Source organism: Pteropus alecto, unplaced genomic scaffold (genome assembly GCF_000325575.1).
Source record: "Pteropus alecto unplaced genomic scaffold, ASM32557v1 scaffold359, whole genome shotgun sequence".
In the NCBI taxonomy this organism is placed as follows: Eukaryota; Metazoa; Chordata; class Mammalia; order Chiroptera; family Pteropodidae; genus Pteropus; species Pteropus alecto.
In genome coordinates, this window is record NW_006443119.1 from 1,211,006 (window position 1) to 1,233,315 (window position 22,310).

A 22,310-nucleotide genomic window follows, 5' to 3' on the forward strand; every position below is an offset into this window, starting at 1 on the left:
AATTCAAATTTCCTTCTCTTGAGAGTCTGAGGGAAGAAAGCTGGTGGCTGTGTCACACTTCTGAATTGGGTATACAGCTCACAAACTAAGCTCTTGAGCAGAGCAAAACTAATTTTATTTTGCAGCTGGATAAATAAAGGAAGAAAAACGCAGGCACACACATTTTTGAATTAGCGCCAGTCTCTGAAACTCCACCTCTTTCAGGAAATGTTCCTTATGCAGGAGGAGGTGGTAATTCTGCTCCTTTCCAATCCCTCTCACTACATGAAACCTTATATAGAGCTGCACTTATCCCTTCATTCATCAGCCTGACTTTGCCTTCCCCTATCATCTCTGGATCCTTAGCTGAATTATTGGTTTATATCAACAGGATGAAAAGAGATAATACAAGGGAACTCTAAAATACATGGAAGTCATGGATAGTAAAGATGGTCTCTGAGGATCATTGGTCCAAGACAGAAAAATTCCTAGAGAAAAGAACAAAGCCTTTTGAAGTTTATTCTATAGTAAACAGCATAGTATACACAGTATAGTATATAGTAAACAGAAGAGTACACGTTGGTGGTTCCTGAATTAATTGCAATTGAAAAAGAAAAATTTTCCAGCCAGTTTTTATAAAATATACGAGAGGAAACGAAACTTCTGGCTTAAAATTCAGAGCAATATGTATGCTACAATGAGTTGGTCAAACTGCTCAGAATTTTACACAGTTACACACTAGGTGGATTTCATGAGCTTTTGTCAATTAAGTTACATCTTTTCCAAAGTATGTATTTTTCTCTACTACATATTCCATATCAATTTCATAAGCCCAGAAAAAGTACATTAATCGAAGACCAGTGAAACTATTTTAGGTTAAAAATATTAAGAGGAAAAAAAGTAGATGAGTGTAGATTGCAAAGATGAAAATTATATGAAGTTATTCCTGAGGTGCGTTTTGTGACGGGTCATTAGATGTATTATAGTTGCTAATGCCCCAGGCATGTAACTGCAATAACTCATGTCTCATCATGTCCTTTTTGGGAAAACAATATGTTGTGTGAGGATTACAGATAGGGCTAAAAGATGTTGCCATGAACTTTCCTCATAGTCTAGAAGCCATAAGTACCTTGTTCAAGGACCTTTTCATGGCTTTTTCTCTGGACCTCAAATACCCTCTGATTACGTCTTATTATTGGGGCTAAACTTCAGAATAATAGCGTTGATGAAAATATTTCTAAGCACCACTTCATTGGTTGTCTTGGGTGAATTTTACGGCTTTGACAGGTAATGGGGTTAGGAAATACTGCCAAATTCAATATTCAGCTAGCCTGCATTTTATTTTCAAAGATACCTTTTGCTCAATCTAAAATTCAATCCCCATATATACAATAATTATAAAGTCATTTAACAAGAGCTCAAATCAAATTTGATTTGAGATAGCCCTCAGTAGCAAAGGCTAAGATTGAGAATCATCTATCTGGTGGGAAAATGACCAAACAAGATAACAAAAAAGCATAACCTTTTTGGTTGATCAACATAACTACCATGGGGTTTGCAAAAGCAGAACCATCTGTCGTGTAAGGAACCATGGAGAGAGATTATGCATTTATAAAATCCTAAGAGGGAAAATCAGGCACATGAATAAATGTTTTTTCCCCCCAGTTCACTAATATGAAACCTACTTTTCTTCTGGTTTCTCTGCTATCAACATGTACTGTTTTTAAAACAAAACAAAAACAAGAGTCAATTTAAAAGCAGACAGACTTGCTATGACTAATTTAGGAACTCCCAAAGTAGGCTCTTTTCCAAAAATACATTGAATTGACAATACTGTCAGCTCAGTCTAAAGGGGTTATGATACAATTATGGACCCCCAGGCTGAATCAGATGTTTACTGCTGGTTAGGGTAGAGCAGGGTATAAGAATCTCACAACCCTTAACTGTTCTTGCTATGGGGCTTTAAAATGAAACCTTTCCATAAACAAATGTTTCCAATGGGTGTATCTTAAACAGCTTACCTAATTCTTATTTTCCCCTCTTGGTTTCTAAAAATGGAAGCTGTTGCAAGGGAAAAAGTTATATAAGGAGCCAAGAGTGCTAGGGCATTTTAGATATTGCATGCTCCTTTTAAAACACATATTTCTCACATCCTTTGGTAAAATTATTTTAGAAAAGCTAACATCTTTTAGTAGCATTGCTTTTGCAGGAATACCTCTGTGTATTATAATTACTTGTATTATGCTGGAGGAGGTTGAAGATCAAAGGAAGTGATGATTTTCTTCAAAAAACCTACACAGGGATGACAGGATCACATTTTACTCAGTGAATTCAATTAATTTTACCTTGAATTCAACTGAGGTTGAAAATCAAAGGAAGTGATGATTCTCTTCAAAAAACCTACACAGGGATGACAGGATCACATTTTACTCAGTGAATTCAATTAATTTTACCTTGAATTCAACTGAGGTTGAAAATCAAAGGAAGTGATGATTCTCTTCAAAAAACCTACACAGGGATGACAGGATCACATTTTACTCAGTGAATTCAATTAATTTTACCTTGAATTCAACTGAGGTTGAAAATCAAAGGAAGTGATGATTCTCTTCAAAAAACCTACACAGGGATGACAGGATCACATTTTACTCAGTGAATTCAATTAATTTTACCTTGAATTCAACTTCAGGGTGGAAGAGGAATAAATGACATCACTTACTGTCCACTGTGTGCCTGGTAATGCACCAAGATACTATAGCCTTTATCTCATTTAATCTTCTCAGCAATGCTCCTCGTTATCATCTTCATTTTACATAAGGTATTGAGGTTCAGAGAGGTTAAGCAACTCATTGCAGGTCACACAGCTAGTAAATGGCCAGGAACAAGAAGTAATTCAGGCACTGGCCTGTTTTTGGTTTCCTGTTAAATAGAACATAATCTATTTCTTAGAGGTTTTGTTTAGCAGTGCAGCTTATTGACTCTACATCCCTTCTGCTGCTAAATTATTCAAGTAGCCTCTTGTACCAAGTGTGACCTGGTTCCTTAAGATTTAATTAGAATCTATGGGCTAGAAATGCTTCTGGGTGTTATGTGCCTTGTTACCTTTCATTACAGCTCTAAGAGATTGGGTTCTCTCCATTTTATAGATAAACTGTTTGGAGAGGTTAGGAAAGTTGTTTAGATCATCAAGTGAGTGAGGAGGGGTAGAGCCACGACTATGCCAGAACCAGCTTCTCCCACGACACCAGTGTTTCCATTTGTCAGTTACCGAGCTAGAGAGCCACAATGCTTATTTAATATTTGTCAAGTGTTTTTAGTGTTCTGGGACCTGGCACTTCGATGAGAAAGCTGGAGCGGCCCCAACTTCTACCTACGGCACATAAGGGAGAAGCCCTTCGGCTTAGCAGCAAGAGACGTGGTGCCCTGGGAGGCCTCCAGGCGCGCGCCACCTCTTCCCTGGGACGGGGAAGATACCGAGAGACCCGGGCCGCCTGAGGTGGCGACACTGGTCGCAGCGCTGGTAAGGCGCGTTCGGGTCGCGCGCCTCACAAACAGCAACTGGCTTGCAGTCTGGCAAAGGGTAGCGAGTGGGGGGGTCCAGGGAGCGACCACCCCGCCCCCAGCGCCCAGGCCCGTATCCCTCGCCTCCCGAAACGGGAGGAGGGCTGCAGCGGCGCTGTCTCCCCTCCGGCGGCCGCTGCGCCCTTCCCGTCCCCGGAAGTGACGCACGGCGGCTACGGCGGCCGGGCGGGGCCTCCAGGTCGGTGGGGGTCCCCGCCGCCCTTCGCACCTCGGTCTAGCGGGTTCCTCGGGCGAAAGGTGGCTGTACTTTTTTTTTTTCTTTTGGTGGGGAGTGGTGGCGAAGAGGGGAGCAGTTCTGACTTTGTAGTGACAGGAAGTTGGAAAATGAAAGTACGGTAATTCAGTGCTTACCAAAGCCAGTGAGGCTGCATGTGGCGCTTCTCCCGAACTTTGATCTCCTCTGCGGCACACGGACACCCGTGTTTCTTCCTCTCCCCAAGCTCGCTCTTCATCCGGTGTGAAGTTTCATTTTTCTACTTACCGCCAGCAAACTTCCTACCCTTTGACTTGCCCTTCACGTGCAGCTGCATCAGGGTCGGTAGCTTCATTATTAGGAAGATCGATTGCAGTCATCTTTTGGGGGCAGAATGTTAACTGGTCTTGGTAGGAAATAAGGGATATTTTTGATGGAAGTAGTCAAAATGTATGCACAAGATATATGCATAGTTGACGATTTCCCAGGCTACCGTTCTTTGAAGTTTAGGGCATTATAAATACCCTGAGTTTTATTCCTCAGAGCAGTTCGCCCATCTCTTAGGTAGGTGGGTCAGATCCGCCTTCCCCTTTTGCAGTCTCCGACCCACAACCCCACTGCGAGCAAAACTTGGTGCTTCAATATTTAGTATTGTCAGTGGTGTTTTCGTTAAAATGTAGTAAGATTCAATCCCCTGTCCCCCACCCACCCGCCCCGCGCGCCCCTGCGCTCAGGAACTGTCTCCTCGATTTTACTTAAACATTAAAACTTCATAAGTAGAATCCATTACATTTTTAGGGAAACATTGTCTTCAAGTTTTATTGTAACGTAGCAGTATACTTCTTTTAAGATTCTCTTAGTATAGGTTACTGTACAATTAGACACCTGGTTACTTTATTTTTTCCTTACCGCCTACAGCACCTGGTCTTCCTAGGTGGTCTCCCATCCAAGCACTAACCAGGCCCGACCCTGCTTAGCTTCTGAGATCAGACGAGATCAGGCGCGTTCAGGGTTGCATGGTGGTAGACTACCTGGTTACTTTTTGATGATGATGATTTTTAATTCAAGACTAGTCTTGATACGTTTCATAATTTGCTTTTGTTTTATTTAAGCAGCTCGCTGAATTTGGAGACATTTATTTTTTTTGGGTCTTAGCTACTGTTTCTGAAAAAAAGTTGGGCTATGGTCACCACAGCAACTGGACTATGTGTATTACAAACATATTTAGGTGGAAAAGTTTTCATTTAATAGAGACTTCCTTTTCCTAATAAGTTATTTCAACATGCTCCCTCTTTCAGTTTAGCACAGGGTTTAAAGTACTATTTTTGAAGTTTTAAGGTAGAATCAATAGTTTTCACCATTTAACCCCTCAGTCGGATTCCTTCAACTGGATAGGATATTTTCCTTCCTCATTATACTTAAAAAACGAAAACAACTTTTGAAACTGTAATTGTAGAAAACTCGAGATTTTCGTGAGAAGGAAAATAGTTTGATGGGTAGCTAGAATAAAAGTGTATTTTTTGACTTCACTTCGCCTTTGTAATTTTTACTATCTTGGAATATATTTCCTTTAGTTTTCTTTAGTGGCTCAGGAAATCATTGAATTTCATGTTAATAGCATGCTTTTAGGAACTAAAGATGTTCAACTTAACTACCTGGTGGTTCCCCAACTTTTCAAAGAATAACCTGACAACAAAATTAAATGAATAAAATATTCCTTTTAAAGTACCCTTTGAAGATGTTCATTTTATGTCTTTGTTAGCTTTTTGCAAAAGAAAGTTATTTTCCAGTACTTCAGTCCAAAACCACAATGCCCTTTTTTTTTGACTCTCAACAACCTTCTATTCCAGACACACTGTAAAGTACTAAAAGAAGCATCAGCATTTTCTACAACAGTTAGATTCTGCCCTAACGTGTCAAACAGCTCACCAGCATTTGATTCAGTACACACACTCTTCTAATAACCAGAGGGGAAGGTGCAGTTAAGCCCACAGCACCTTGAAGAACATCCCTTTCTGTCTTGGCGTATATAGCTTATAGCCATTATAGGGCTCAGGCTTTATCTACATGATAGTTATTAAGACTCTGAGATTTGGTTTTGGGAATTTTTACGAAAACAATTGGAATTATAGGCACCATATCTGTAGTAGTCTTGAAATTCTGGTTCTTTGCTGTTTTTCTCCCCTTCTCCCTCTCCTTCACCCTCTCCCTCCCCGCCTCTCTCACACACAGCCCAACCCCTATAAGCATTCTTGATATGAAGATTATGTCTGGAAATGTGGAGAGTGAGTGCTTTGTTTAAGCTAACATTTATTAGAGGGAAGTTTTAACAGGTTTAGACTAACAAATAATTGTTTAGGTGGGAAACATGTTGAACAGCAACTTGGCATGAACCAGCATCACCAGAAGAAAGGCCTCTTTGGTAAACTCAGGGAAATGAGGGGACCTTCCATCCCCCAATACTAGATGGATTTAATATAATGTAAACCACTATTTTAACCTAGCTTAAGGGAGGCTATGAGAAACATTCTAGTGGATTTGGTTATTTAAGCGCAAAAGTAGTACTTGATGTTTGTAGATTATTATCACTAATATGTAATACTTTTTTACAACCGGCTGGAGATGTGAATGCTTCTGTCCATCAAGGGAAGTGGTTTTTCTAATGAACAGAGTATGCAACTGTGATGGAAGAGTTTGCTGGATTGATGGCCTCAGCTTTTCCATTAATGCTAACTGGGAAGCATCTCCCCCTTTCTATTCTTTATTATTTTCCCATCTCTCCTTTTGGACAACGGTATTTCTGTATAACCAGCTTCAAAGTGGTAACTGTGAAGATTATTGGAGGATATTTTGAGTATCTCAGGAAAGTTATAGAAACCCAAATATTTCCCAGTTCCTCATCTCTCCCTTTTTAGAATCGGATATAGGTGACCTTTAAGGATCCATCCTCTGTGAGTTATACCTTATTAGAATTAAGCTTCTCAGGCCTAACTTTTGTAATGCTTATAGTGTTAGTTTGTTTTTAACGTCTTTATTGAGATAAAATTCATGTACCATAAATTTCACCTGTTTAAAATGTACAATTAAATGGTTTTAAGTATATGCACAGAGTTATGTAACCACTACCACATCTAAGTTTAGAATATTTTATCACTCTGTTAGCAGTCACTCCCATTTTTCTTATCATCCATCCCCCATCCCTAAGCAACTACTAATTAAATGGAACCGTACAGTATGTGGCTTTCCGTGTCTGGCTTCTTTCACCTAGCGTGTTTTCCAGGTTCATCCATGTTGTAGCATATATCCATACTTCATTCCTTTTTCTGGCTGAATAATATTCCACTTTACGGTTTTACCATGTTGTATTTATCTATTCTTCAATTGGACATTTGTGTTGTTTCTACTTTTTAGATATTATGAGTAATGCTGTTGTGAACATTCCTGTACAGATGTTTGTGTGGACATATATTTTCATTTCTCTTTGGTGTGTACCTAGGAGTAGAATTGCTGAGTCGTATGGTAACTCTCTATTTAGTATTTTGAGGAACTGTCAAAATTGTTTTCCGAAGTGGCTCTACCATTTTATACTCCCACCAGCAATGTATGAGGGTTTCACTTTCTCTCAAACCTCACCGACACTTGTTATGATCTGTCTTTTTGATTATAGGCATCCTAGTAGGTGTGAAGTGGTATCTGAGGTGGTTGTCATTTTCATTTCCCTAATAACTAATGATGTCGAGCATCTTTTCATGTGCTTATTGGCCATTTGTATCTCTTTTAGGGAAATGTTTTTTCAAATCTTTTGCCTATTTTTTTTTTTAATTGTAAGAGTTCTTTATATTTTTTTGATACAAGTCCTTTATGATTTGAAAATATTTTTTCTTATTCTAAGGATCGCCTTTTTACTTGATGTTAATTGTTTGCAGCGCAGAAATTTTAAATTTTGATGTAGCCCAATTTACTTGTTTTTGCAGTATTTTAATGGAATCGATTTAATTGTTTTCAAGTCCTGTTCTGATCCATTAAGATCTCATTCCTAGACTTAAAAAAGAAAAGGAAGGTTCTTTTTGTTTTTGTGTGGATATAGTTCAGTTATAGGCTTCTTAGTGCTTTTTGTATTTGGCCAGTTTCTGCCCTAAAGAATTCTTCCTGTTAAACGAAGTGTTTTGAAATTTTATGAGGAAAATAACTGTGAGAGCATTTCCTTGCTGCTCCATTACCTAATCCAGTGGTTATCAACTGGGACGATTTTGTCCCCAGGAAGAACATTTGGCAATGTCTGGAGACATTTTTGATTGTCACAGTTGAGCTGGAGGTGCTACTGGCATCTAGTAGGTAGAGGCCAGGGATGCTGTTAAACAAACTACAATGCACAGGACAGTCTCCAGGAACAAAGAATTATCTGGCCCAGAATGTCAATCATTGAGAAACTCCGACCTAAACAGGGAGATACTAAAACTTGGGCTGTTGAAGGATTTTTCAGTTCATGTCTTGTTATCAAAGAAAGGTTGCTAATCAAATTAAAGGAGGATGTATGCAAATGGATCCCTATGGACAGAAATGTGACAGAACTTGTAAATTAAATCGGAATGTTTGCCACATTTTAGTGCTGCTAATTTACATTTAAATTATATTTATGATAATAGAAATTATTTGATGGAGAAATACCAGCAGGGCAAAAGTAGATTGATTATACCATACCTCTCCCACTTACTCCCCACCCCACCCCAGGCCACACTGAGGCACACACACATACATCTTGGCAAATAAACCAACTGGATCGATATAGATAGATGCTGAAATGGTGGTCTCCTCAAGGAATATGACAGTGAGTTTGTAAGATATATTTAATAACAGTGATACTCTAGTGATTGGCAATCATCAAGGTGCTCCTATAATTTATGGACTAGCTGTATCTCCCAGCAGGACTTTTCTTAAGCAGTGCGGCATGCTTGAGAGTTTGGACTATGGATCTGATTGTCTGCGTTTAAATTCCAGCTCCACCATTTACTTGTGTGACATCAGACAAATTACTTAACTCTTTTATGAGTCAGTTTTTTCATATATAAAATGAGGCTGCAATAATATCTGTCTTATAAGATCGTTGTGGGGATGAAATGAAGTAATAGATTTAGAGCGCTTAAAACAGTGCCTGATATAGAGCGTTCTCGAGGCGTTGACTGTTAATATTATTGTCTCTCTTATCCGTATGCCTCTTTCAGCTCATTGCTATGGACAGTGCTATTACCCTGTGGCAGTTCCTCCTCCAGCTCTTACAGGAGCCTCAGCACAAGCACATGATCTGCTGGACCTCTAACAATGGGGAGTTCAAGCTTTTGCAGGCAGAAGAGGTGGCTCGTCTCTGGGGAATTCGAAAGAACAAGCCTAATATGAACTACGACAAACTCAGCCGAGCACTCAGATACTATTATGTAAAGGTAACACACATACACTTCAGAACAAGACGTGTTCCTTCTGGTAGGGTGTTAGCTGCAATGTCCTGGTTTATTTATTTAATTTTTAAATTGAGGTATAATTGAAATATAACATTAGTTTTAGGTATATATTTAGGCAATGATTCAGTATTTGTTTACATTGTGAAATTATCACTATCCTGGTTTATTTTAATCTAATTTTTTTATAGCTTCAGCAGTTTAAGGTTAGGATGAAAAATGGAAATGTTTCAGCTGTATTTCTGCAAACTCTTCTTCAGTACCCCATTCCCATTACACATATTTTATTCCAAATTGAAGTTGTCTTTAAAGAGAAAGTGAGTATAGGATTGGAATAAAGAAAAGGAAATTTGAGATTCTTGGGGATAAATATTATGTAAATCATAATTTACTTGAAAAATTGTCGTATATACTTGTTATTTTCACTTGACTTTTACATTTTAGTTTAATCCAAAGAACACACATTGATACCTTAAAGCATACCTATTAATACAGAGTTGATTTCTTAGTTAAAAAATTTTAATTTCTTGTTATTTCGAATATGTGTGAGCACTGAGGTAAAATAAATGGCTCAAATGGATAGCATTGGAATGAGAAGTGGAGATCTTAATTTTTCTCACCGTTAAGTTGTTGATCTTATCACCTTTCCTGTGTGGAGACGTGAGGTGAGCAACAACTCCCCTCATGTTTCTGAAGGAAGTAGGAACCTTAGAAGTAACGTTCTAAATTCCTTTTTGCTTACTTGGGATGTGTATGACTTGTACCTTTGAAATTATTTGAGATTGCAGATCAGCGATTTTTGACTTAACACAGATATCTGGTTGTGAGTATTAAGCAATTAAAGTCTTTCAGCATCAATGGAACATATTAGTTCAGTTGTTAGTAAGACATGTAAATGATTTTAACTCATGCTCCATAATAGTAGGAACTGTGTTGGTATGGTTAGATAATTTAGATGATTTTGAAGCTTTTAAATAAATTGCTTGTCAAATAGAGAATGTCATTAGGTGAGCTTTTTCATGAGCTATGGGAGGTAATAGTATAAGAAAGTATAAGAATGCTTATTTTATTTATCTACAGAATATCATAAAAAAAGTGAATGGTCAGAAGTTTGTGTACAAGTTTGTCTCTTACCCAGAGATCTTGAACATGGACCCAATGACGGTGGGCAGGATTGAGGGAGACTGTGAAGCCCTAAGCTTCAGCGAAGTCAGCAGTGGCTCCAAGGATGTGGAGAATGGAGGGAAGGAGAAACCGCCTCAGCCTGGTGCCAAGACCTCTAGCCGCAACGACTACATACACTCTGGCTTATATTCTTCATTTACTCTCAACTCTTTGAACTCTTCCAATAGGAAGCTGTTCAAATCTATAAAGATTGAGAATCCAGCTGAGAAATTGGCAGAGAAAAAATCTCAGGAGCCAACACCTTCTGTCATTAAATTTGTAACAACACCTTCTAAAAAGCCGCTAGGTGAATCTCTTGGTGCCACCATTTCAACCGGCCCAAGTATTTCACCATCTTCGGAGGAAACTATCCAAGCATTGGAGACTTTGGCTTCCCCCAAACCGCCTGCTCTGGAAGCCCCAATCTCTGCCTCCAGCGTAGCTCCCGCTTTTACTGCCACACCTGTTCCGTCTGTGTCCCCTTCCTTGCAGGAGCCTCCTAGAACACCTTCACCACCGCTGAGTTCCAACCCAGACATCGACACAGACATCGATTCTGTGGCTTCTCAGCCAATGGAACTGCCGGAAAACTTGTCACTGGAGCCTAAAGACCAGGACTCAGCTTTGCCAGAAAAGGACAAAACAAATAATTCATCCAGATCCAAGAAACCCAAAGGGTTAGAGCTGGCACCCACCCTCGTGATCACAGGCAGTGACCCAAGCCCACTGGGAATATTGAGCCCCTCTCTCCCGACAGCTTCTCTTACGCCAGCACTTTTTTCACAGGTAACTCTTTCTTTCTTTTTAGTGCCACCATTGTTTGCATTTACTCGCCTTTTAAAACAGATCCAGAATTTATAACCTCAAGTTTCATTCTGCTACTTAGGTTCATCTTAGAAAGGTTTATATATGACCCCATGAAAGTAACCCATTTCCTCCTCAATTAGGATAGTCAAAAAAGGTTTGGGGTTGTGTTTAAAAAAGTCGTTGTTCTACAAGTAAATATGTATTTTGTTTTTTCTGTTTTCTTCTAAAGAAAATAAGTATTCTCTCTTTTTTTTCTTGGTCTTATAAAACTGGTTGATATCTTGTTAAAAAAACAGTGCTAATCTCAAGTTAAGAAACAGTTCATCCTGAGAACCTTAAGACAAAGGAATGGTTAATGTTGAGTAATAAGTTTCTGTAGTTACCATAGATTTCTTAACTTGCTTAAACATAACATCTAAATGGATAGATTACTTACAAATATTCTCATTAATAAGAAAAGATATGTTTGTTGACTCAGTTATCCTTTATTTCTCCGTACCTGAATTCAGATTGATTTTTCTATTTGGGAAAGACCCTACAAGAGACAGGTTAAAAAATATTTTGATCTTTATCTCTTTTTTTTCAGTGAAACATTTATTAAGATAGTTGAACAGCCTTTATCTTTCTTAAGTTGTAAAATAATTTCTGAGTTTTTCATCACGATAAAATTTCAGACTGGGAGAGCTTCGGAGTGGTGAATAGGACAATACTTGGGTTCAGGGTTGTGTATCATTACAAGGATCAAACGTAATCCTCATTCGTTAGCGATTTTTTTTTTTGCTTTGTGTATTGCAGACACCCATCTTACTGACTCCGAGCCCCTTGCTCTCCAGTATCCACTTCTGGAGCACTCTCAGCCCTGTTGCTCCCCTCAGTCCAGCCAGGCTGCAAGGTGCTAACACACTTTTCCAGGTAAATGGCCTAAAAGCCTGTCTCTTATAAGGGGGGGATGGTAAGTGAAGAAAGAGGCAAAAAGGCAGCATCCCACTCTTCAGTTAAATCATTATAAAACTTCTATTTAATGACTATTTAGTTTTTCGATTTTTTTAAACAGTTTAAATATTTTATTTTTTCAAAATAATATTTCTTATTTTTCAATTATAGTTGAAATACAATATTATATTAGTTTCAGGTATATAGCATAGTGACTAGACATCTGTATAACTCATGAAGTGATCACCCCAATAAATCCAGCACCCATCTGACACTATACAAAGTAATTACAACATTATTGACTATATTCCCCATGCCGTCCTTTATTTATATCTCTCACTGTTTTTTAACTACCAATTTGTACTTCTTAATCCCTTCCCCCTTTTTCACTGACCCCCCCCAAGCCCCTCCCATCTGGTAATTGTTTTTGAATTTCTAAGTGATAATTTCCTAGCCAGCAAACAGCTCAGATAAACATTCACAGCCAAGTTTCCTTTTCATTGCTGACCATTACATACATTTGAGTTAGAGCAAGAATTGCTCAATACTGTAGTAGTTTCTGAGTCCACCCAATTTTTTTGTCATTTTAAACTCATTTTTTTAGGAATATATGCACATATGTATTCATATAAACACATATATACGTATATGTGTGTACATATATAGAGGGTATTTCCACTTTCGAGGATTAAAAAAAGTAGAGAAAACTCTTGAGAATAGTACATCAAGTACTTCCATTTCCTCCTCACTCAGAATTGATACTTACAAACATTTAAAATGTATTTTAAAAAATGAATATTGTGTTATGTCTTAACCAAGATCTTAGGAAAAGTTTTACATCTTTTAACTAGTATTCTGCCTGAAACATCTAGACTTTTTATAACTTGTAGGCTTTCTTAAGGTTGATTCATTCACTTATTTAGGATGACTCCCTGGAAGATTTTCTTATATTTTTTAAATTTAACTTTTCATTTGTTCTTTTGGAAATGAAATGGTAAGAGAAAAGAAAATTAAAAATTTTTCTACTTATGCATTTTTTTGTTGCAATAAGTTTTAAATTATTGAATAGAGTGTTGAGAATCTTCCATATTTCATTTTTACATTTTTCTTTGCCTCTCACAAACCGATAATTGAGTTACAGAGCGATCTGAGACCTGAAGCAAAGTTGTAGTGCTCAGGTTGCTTCAGCCTGGCATCTCCCTATAGAATTGGTCTCAAAACGCATGATGGAGGAGTAGTTTTCTGGGCTGAACACCATATAACTATTTGCACCAGTTATAAATTGAGTTAATACATGGGTCTCTCTTTCTGGACCTCTTTTTGACAGTCTGTGATTTGCTTTATAATTGACTAAAGTGCATGTTGTCATTTACTGAACTTTCTAAAACATTCTTTTGAAGTTAAATGTAATCCTCTGTACCTTAGGATATGAGGGAAGGTATAGATTTGTTCTTTGTATTCTATCAAGGTAGGCTGGAGAGTGTTAATATTTAACATTCTTTAAAGTTTTTTTATAAAATCATATTCTTTCATGATAAACAGTTACTGCCTTTGTCCTGTGAGCCACTGCAGGCAGCTGTCATGTTCTTCTGTGGGGAACATAGTAGGGACAGAAAGTGAACATCGGGATTGAATAAAAGGATGATAACGTGTTTTATTTTCTTTCTTAGTTTCCTTCTGTTTTGAACAGTCATGGGCCATTCACTCTTTCTAGCCTGGATGGACCTTCCACCCCTGGCCCATTTTCCCCAGATCTGCAGAAAACATAACCTATGCACTGTGGAACGAGAGAGCCAAGGAATAAAGAAACAGAGATATACAACATGATTACATTTGAAGTGAGCGATTGATAGTTCCATGATGCTGATAATAGACTGTTGTGATTTTTGCCATTCCCCATTCAAATGCCTTTTTAAGATTCCCTTTGAATAAGATTCAAGTTGGACTGTGTATAAAAATGCCTTAATTGGAGTCCAAACTCCACTCCCATCTTTTTCCTTCTTTTTTTGAAAGTATTTCAAGCTTTGTGTTAAAGAAAATTTTGGTGGGGTTTAGCAGCTAACTGCTTTTTGCAAGAGCACTTAAGAACAAAGTTACTCCTTCTGCCTTATTGGGACCTTTTGGCCAGAAAAAATGACGCTTTGAGTATTTTATTTAAAGAAATATTAGTTAAATGAAATCGGCCATCTCTTTAGGACTAAGTACTCACTGTTGAATAACTAAAAGGGAGCTGTGCTTAAGCAATGGAGGAAAAAGAATCGTTCCCAGTCATATATAAGAAGGTTGAGCAGTACTATTGGGGAGACTGTATTTTGCTGTGAACTCTAACATATGTAAGCAATTCTGCAAAAAGGTATCTTATTTACTTTTATTCAAGGTGGGTCTCTCAGCCATACATGTGATCTTGTCTGAACCTGTCAGTAGAGCCTAGGACAGTCTCTTTTTAAACGTGGGCTTTAAGACAGTGTTTGGACAAGCCAGGGAGAATATAGGAACTCCATATCTAGCACAGCAATGTCGGCTGCTCTGTGGAAGGTATGATTATACACCCATGGAATACAGTGTGGTAAATGATGGCTTTTAGGAGGATGAACCTGGGTTTTGAAATTTTGAGGCATCTTTGAGTAAAAGATTCAGTCAAATAACTTGAAACAACATGTGGGGCTTTTCCAAGTTAGAAAAAAGCCAGCATGAAGGACCCTTTGCTTTTCTGTTCATTTTCTACTATATATTTATCTTCTTTTAAATTTAAGGTTGTGAGAGGTCACGATAGTTTTGAAGATGTAATTAGGGAGGTGAAAAGCGAAGTGAAGCCTCCAAACCTAGGAGTTAAAAATGTGCTTATTTCTTTGAATTTTTCTATATACTTTGGGAGGAGCAGAGTTCATTTGGAAATGCTCATACATAGAGATTAGATTGTTCATATTAGTAGTAAAAAATTTAGGCCTTTTCTTCAGTATTTCCAAATTTATAAAATATTACCATATGGTAATCAATGCCAGGTGCAGACAGCTTTGTTGGTTCCCCAAACTGAATTGATACCAATATTGCAGTGGGATCTTTTGAAAAACTTGGCTTTAAAGTCCAGGATTAGAGTATATGTGGCCACTACCCGCCCCCCCTCCCCCCACCGTGCCCATTAAACTAGTCTTTTAACCCAAGAAATATAATTGAATCCTATAACTGAATCACATGAACTAAGTGGAATGAGGGAGTAAAGACTTGAGGGTTCAAAATGGCACTGATAAAAACCAGCATCTTCCGGATATATAACATTCACTTTAAATGTGTTTATATGCAATGTGGAGAAGCTCTAGTATAAGATACCTGTGCTAGTTTAGTAGTAGCTGAGGGAAATATTCAGGGAGCTGCCTTTGAACTTGTAGTGTTGGAGACCTGTTACTACTTCATCTGTGGTTCTCAGCTGAAGGATCTGTTCCTGAGACGTGCAATAGTAGTGTTGAAAACAGTGTTCAGTAGTGATGCGGAACAGACTTACTGGACTTTCTTCCCATGTCGAACCATTTAGTTTGCATGCCTGTTTGAAATTAGACCTCTCAACAGCACTTTGGAATAGTTTTATTAGGTTAATTAACATTTTATACATTAAATAAGTAAATGTCGATGGCTTGATTTAATTAGATTTAAACAATTTTTGGAAGTGCAAAAAATATTTTCTCTTTTGGAGGCAAAGCCATTGGTTGTTTTCCCAGATGATATCATTACTAATTAACTGTCTTAGCACAGGGGTGCGTGGAAAGCAAGGACATCATTAAAATTCAGTCAAAGCAACTTCATAGGAACAAGTTTCAGTGACTCCCGTGTCTATAAACCTATCCTGGAAGCTTCTGAGAGGTGTGGGCTTTAGGAGGGAGATGATGATCTACTTTCTCTTTGAGATCAATTAATCTGAGAAAAGTGTGTGTGTCTGTGTCTGTCTGTCTCTCTGTGTGCGTCCTTGTGCTTTTTTAAATGAAAGTTTACAACCTTAGCCCAATTGTATGAGGCAGACCGTTCTATTTGTAAACTACCTCCTTCCTGGAAAAGTCTCAGCTTCATATTTTTTTTGAGTACCCATAGTTTTTAGCATCCAAAGGTGACATACCACTTGAGATCATTATTCACTGGAGAGACTTATATTTGGTAGTTGTAGCTGGTGTCTGTCACTAATTACTTTGCCAGGATGAATGCCGGTGGGCAAAAGTAGCCTAAGTTAAGAAAGGGGAGCAGGGTGAATGAGCTTTTGCGACATCTGAGATTATCTTAGCTTTCTATCTATTTCTGCTCAGTCATATGGTGGAAAATGTTACTACCACCTCTCTGCAGGGGAAAAAAGCCCTTACATGGTAGCGTTTGCTGATTTCCATGATGTGAAATACTCCCCCTGTGGCTGATTTTAAGCCACAATGACCTTGGAGTTGAGAAAGGATGGGCACAGTTGGTATACAGCGGTACCCACAGCCAGCAGACCCCTGCATTTATTCCACTCTAGGGTGAGTTGCCTCCCTAACTGCCACATAATTTCTAAAATATTTTTTTCTTGTTCATATAATGATTTTTAAAAATACAGAATTAAAATTACATGTCTGACTTGAATAATCTTTTTTTTCATGGTCTGTCACAGTGCTTTTGTGATGTAATATTCCTCCTGGCATATTTTGTGTATTCAAACAAACGTAGAAACTTCCACTGATTTAAAAAAATATACATACATGATGGACGAATCTAGAAACCCTCAATATTAAGCTTTTTAGAGTTAAAGTATAGGTTTAATTTTTCCACATTTTGATGGTTACAAAATAGGTGTAATTTTTTTTTCATATTTTGACGAAGAAAGTATGTCCATGAGCCTATGTAGTAAAAGAGTACTGGATTTAAAAAAAAAAAAAAAAACTGGAAGAATTCCTTGAAGATTTGCATGCTATATTAGAGATCAAAAAGGCAAGACTGGTTGTCGAATCTATTTACCTGGCACATTTTCTAGTTTTCTCCATACTATGTGTCAGTTAGGCTTAGAGGGAAGAATAAATCAGAGTGTTGGAATTCTGGAGCTGTAATTGCAGGCCGTTGATAGTATCACTTCAGTTCCGTTCGCATCCGGCATGGCATGATGTTCAGTCTAACGACATCGTTTCATCCTGGTCTCAGAATTTGTGTTATGGTTCTAAAGTTCTAAAAGACAGTTCTAGTCAATTTAGGCATGTTAGAGACATTCATTGACATTTCAGGAAAACAGTCTCCAATCTTTTTGAACATACACCTTGGTCAGTAAAAGTTTTTGAACACAAATTCCCTACTTGCAAATCCATGTATATATTTTAAGTTATATACCGTAATACTAAAGTGATATGTGCATTTATACGACATGCACAAAAATAGAAATACGATGGCATAAAGAGTAAATCTTGAGTAGAAGTTCTGACATTTTCTTTCTGTGGCCAGTAGGTTGTCTTGTGCACCGTCGGGCAGCACGCACTCTAAAGACCGCTGACTCAGGAGGTTGGTTCTCAGTCTAATCTTGAAAAAAAATGTGGATGCTTTTGTTGTGCTATATGGAGAGATCCTTTACACATTTGATCTGATTTTCATGCAAAATCTCTAGAAGAGATTTCGAATTTTTCAGGAGACTTTCTCAGGAGACCTTTTCAGACCTTTCTGAAATTTCATATTCTTTTTTATAAGTTGCCAAGTCACCCATTACCAGATGTTTTCCAGAGCTTCATGCATATCGTTTTTGACAGGCTGTTGTCTCTTTTCTTTTGATATTATAGATATGATTTTATAATGTACTTTTACTTTACTAGTCTGCTTACAATCTTCATTTGGCCTTATTAATGTTATGTTACCAACAAAATCAGAATTATTTCAAGTTGCTTTATGCTGAAATACATAACAACCTCCACTTTCTTGCTTCATTAGTAAGTTTATTATTATTTTTTTGTAACATTTCAACATCTGAAGAAATGCTTTTCTTAATGGGTCTGTTCTGTTTATCACTTCATTTAGTACGTATATTTTATTTATTTATGCCAGAAATCTGGGATTGTGCTGAGGTGCCATTCTTAGTTGTGTAAATGAGGGTGGAGACAAGTACAGACAGGTCTCTTTGTGCAGAAACCCGGAGCTCTGAAGAATTACCAAACCAACAGGAAAGTTAAAAAAAATACCCATGATGTATGTAGTCTGTTACCTGAGGGTATGACAATATATTATTTCTAAAAGGGAATTGAGAATTAATTGCTTAATCTATAGTATTGAAATGGAGGTTAACCATAGCTGTATTTCTTTAGCAGGTACTCAGACTAGAGAATGGGTTCTATGGAAAGTATTTTGTCAATTACCTTCTTGGTTTTGGGTGAACAAGTACATGTTTTGTTGTTTTCAATGCTGCTGGTGTAAAGCCTGAAAACAAGGTGCCTTGTTACTCTTCTTAAGTCATCAGAACTCTGCTTACTGAAGTCAGTGTTTTAATCTCAGAATCTAGAATTCTTGTGGGTGGCAGTGGATTAGGCAAGAAAAGAAGGTGTTTTGATTTCATTTCTCGTACTTGGTGGAACTTGTTAGTAAAAAGTCATGTTTTGACCTGTAAACAGAGCAAATCTGAAAGGTGAGTTGTTGATGTAGTATATATATTCCATTTGCAGCTGCTAGTTTGTTTAAGCTACTTTTCTGAAACAAAAAAATTGTGATAGATTGACAGCTTGCCAGAAAATAGCAATTTCTGCTGTTCACATTTCGCCACTGTGAAAGATGGAAATCCAGAGCATTTCGAGTAAGTGAAGAAATTCAAGCTGTTGTTGACATCATTTAAAATGAAACCTTTACCAAGGAAATTCATTTATTATTACAGTAAATTTGTTGAACTCCTAATCCTTTGAGTATAATGCACATCAGGAAGTTTTACGAGATTTAAAATTTTATTTTTAATATTTTATTGGGAGACTAGAGCATTTCTTTCCAAGTCATTCTGATTAGTTAGCTGAGTACATTGTGTGTGTGTGTGTGTGTGTGTGTGTGTACACTGATGTATTGTCTCCGTGTGTGTAAATCTGTTTTTCAGAGGGAACATATATTATTCATCCTCTAGGATGGCTCCTAGGCTATTTTATAATAAAACTTTTAAGAAATTGGCTGCACTTTGCAATTGCCACTTTTTAAAAATTAATGCTTTGCACATTTGTTTTTTTAACATATATAGAATCATAGGCCTTAAAGACTAATTGCTTGCCAGCATTTTAAAAATACAGTGCTTTATGTGACAAATGGTAAACAAAGTCTTCTTAAACTGTTCTCGTATGTTCATATATTATTTAGCAAATAAGGATGGCTTTTCTTAAAATTTCTACATTTACTTTTGTTTTTGTGTAAAACTCTTATTACGTTGGTTTCTAAGTTTCTCAGAGAGGAGGTTTATATTAGAAATATTTCTGCAATACAGATTTGACCATGGATTGATATAATAGTGGAGGAATTCTGGCATTATAGCCTAATTTATCTCTTTAAACTGTACACAATAAGCATTAGCAGAAACCTCAGAGTATCTCGGGCTGGATATTCTTCTCAACTTTGCCTTGTTTCCCATCTCATAAGGGCCCATTCTGGTTCTTGTCCCTTCCAAGGATTATGAGCCATGCTAGGACAGGCCTGGGATCTTCTAGACAGGGTAAGGCAGAGGAGGGTTGTCCTGTGGCTGGGCCAGAGCCCTAGCCAATGGAATCATTCAAGGATGCCTAGAGTTCAGGGGGTGGGAATGCCATATATTGGTATTAAATCGCTTGGCACTTTTGGGGGCACCATTATTAGCACTGTTTTGTTTTTAATAACTGGAAGCACTTAATGATTATTTTGTTTGCTTAATTTCAACTTATGGATATTGAGGGTCAGGGAAGTAACGTTTATTTCTCATTTATATTTTCTGGAACTTAAGAGTGGAAAAGGGGTAAATGGATTACGGAATGAGCCATTCTTCTAGGCTCTGTAAGGCGTGCTCTTTTGGCTAGGTTGCTTTAAAATAATTTACAAGCTTTAATATTCTGCTTTGTAGAAATGTACGACTTTTAACAATTTGCAATTGATGGATTGCACTCAACTTTGTAAACTATCCAGTTTTAAGTTTCTTTTCTGTTTAATCATTGTTGCTTATTGTCTGTTGTGTAGGGCATAGTCCCTTCTAAGACATTTCATATTTTTTGTTTTTGAGGGCAGTATTACCAATGGTCTTTATATGTACATTACACTCCTTGCTTTTGTGTTAAAGTAGCATATTTGAAGAATTTCCCTGCTCAGTATCAGTGAAATTAACTAAGATGCATATATGTAAAGCTAGAAATCAATGCAATTAGTTTTTGATTACTCGAGGCCTATTTATTCGGTTTGGCCATTCAGTCTAATCTAATCACAGTCATACCTGTTCCTTCACTTTTATCTCCTAGCAGTTTTGTTTATCTTTGTGGGCAGGGAATATGAAATACGAAACTCAGTCCAGACATTTTGCCATTGGTTAGCTTTGGTTTGAGGCAAGTAAAATTTTTGACTAAAATTTGTTTTTTAGAATTATGCCCTTTATTCACCAAATAATCAAGTTGACTAAAAATAAAAAGTGTATTTTGAAGAACAAACTGATAATTTTCTGTGAGCCCTACTGAATCTTCAAGTATGGCTATCACTTGAATATTAAATGATTTTAAATAATAAACTTAATTTTCATCCACGCCTATAATTCAGAAGAGAAGCCTATGTCTTCTGTGGTGTTAACACAGGAAAGGTGTATTCTTCTGTGTCGGCGTCCTAGTTTGGGATGTGTGGTGATAAGGACTTGCCAGGGTGCTTTCCTTAAGCATAGATCAACTCAACTGAGAAGACAGTTACTTCTTTTTTTTTAATTTCCTCTCTTGTTTATTTTATTGAAGTCTATCATAATATCCGATATCCACCACTTCTGTATAAATAGAATACTTATATGTAAAATACAAGTGCATACCTACCCAAAGGAATGAATAACTGTTAAAGCATCATTATTAACTTGTCTTACTTTCAGTGTAATTTACATTAGGGAGACTTTCAAAGTATTAAAATCACTTCTTTTCTTCTTTTTCCTAAAACAATCAAAATGATGGTGATGGCTAACATTTATTAAAACCACATTAATTGTTGATGTAACTAAGAGAAACTGCCATATTTTCTAGCTAAGCAGTCTGACTTCATCTGTTGAGAAACAAAGGGATGTTGTTTTAAGGCTGACCAGGACCACTGTAGCTAGAATCTTGAATTCTATTTATATTTCAGCAAAGAAACTTTGCACCGCATTTAGGTGGGTGAGGGTGAGGACGCGCCAGCACTTCGAGGGTTTTAAAATACACCGCTTTTCAAAGAAAAAAACGTAGCTGATACTCAGTGCGTCTCTAGACATGGTAAGGGGTTGCTCTGAATAAACAATCAGGTGATTATTTTTTCTATCGCTTCAAGTTTTATGCAAAAATTTTGTTAAATTCTGTAATGGTGAATATGCATCTTATTAGAAAGATGATACATTAAAAAAACTTTTATGTAAGAACTGACAGGAATTTGCTTTGTATAATGGCAAGCTGGCTTCAAGAAAGCACTGTAGCAAATTTATTAAAGTCCATAATTATATAGATATGTTAATGGATATATGTGCAACTAGATACAGACAACAATTGTATTTTTTTAAATAAATATTTTTAACAAAATGACTTTCTGAGTTGATTGTTCATTTTTTTTCCCCCCTCACACACCTATTGAGGTAGTCCCTGTGTATTTTATTTTCATCCGTGCTCAGTGTGGGTATAGAAAGAGTTCGGTTTTCCCAATAGTTATCGTTAAAACTTGGCCTTTAACTATTTAGTGTGTGTCTGCATTAAATATTTAAAGCCTGAGATAGGATAGATGGTGAAAAAGGGAGACTGTAAAATGATTATTGATATAAAAAGGAATTAAAAGAGAACTGACTGGCTAGAAAAATTATTCACCATGTGAAATTTTATTTTACTTTTCAGTTTTATTTACAGTTTTAAAAAGTTTTTAAAAATTTAATTAGATTTTTTTATTCTCACCCTTGCGAAAAGCAACTTTTGCTTATTTCTGCTCTGGGCCCCATTTCTTCCTGTAGTTTTTGAGGTAAGAACATGGAGACTTCAGTTCATTTAGCAGATGAAGTTAGGCCTTTTAAGAACTGAATCTAT

General features: G+C 37.1%; 1 protein-coding gene and 1 pseudogene across 1 annotated transcript; one reads left to right on the plus strand and one right to left on the minus strand.

Moving 5' to 3' along the window:
• Window positions 1-4,660: 4,660 nt before the first annotated feature.
• On the minus strand, window positions 4,661-4,779 carry LOC112471846 (annotated as a pseudogene).
• A 4,165-nt stretch (window positions 4,780-8,944) lies between these two features.
• Window positions 8,945-21,821, plus strand: ELK4 (ELK4, ETS transcription factor). Its single transcript, XM_006922850.3, has 4 exons — window positions 8,945-9,189; window positions 10,285-11,154; window positions 11,971-12,087; window positions 13,779-21,821. Exons 1-4 carry the CDS (start codon window positions 8,983-8,985, stop codon window positions 13,875-13,877), a joined length of 1,293 nt encoding a protein of 430 aa, XP_006922912.1. The 5' UTR covers window positions 8,945-8,982; the 3' UTR covers window positions 13,878-21,821.
• Window positions 21,822-22,310: the final 489 nt, after the last annotated feature.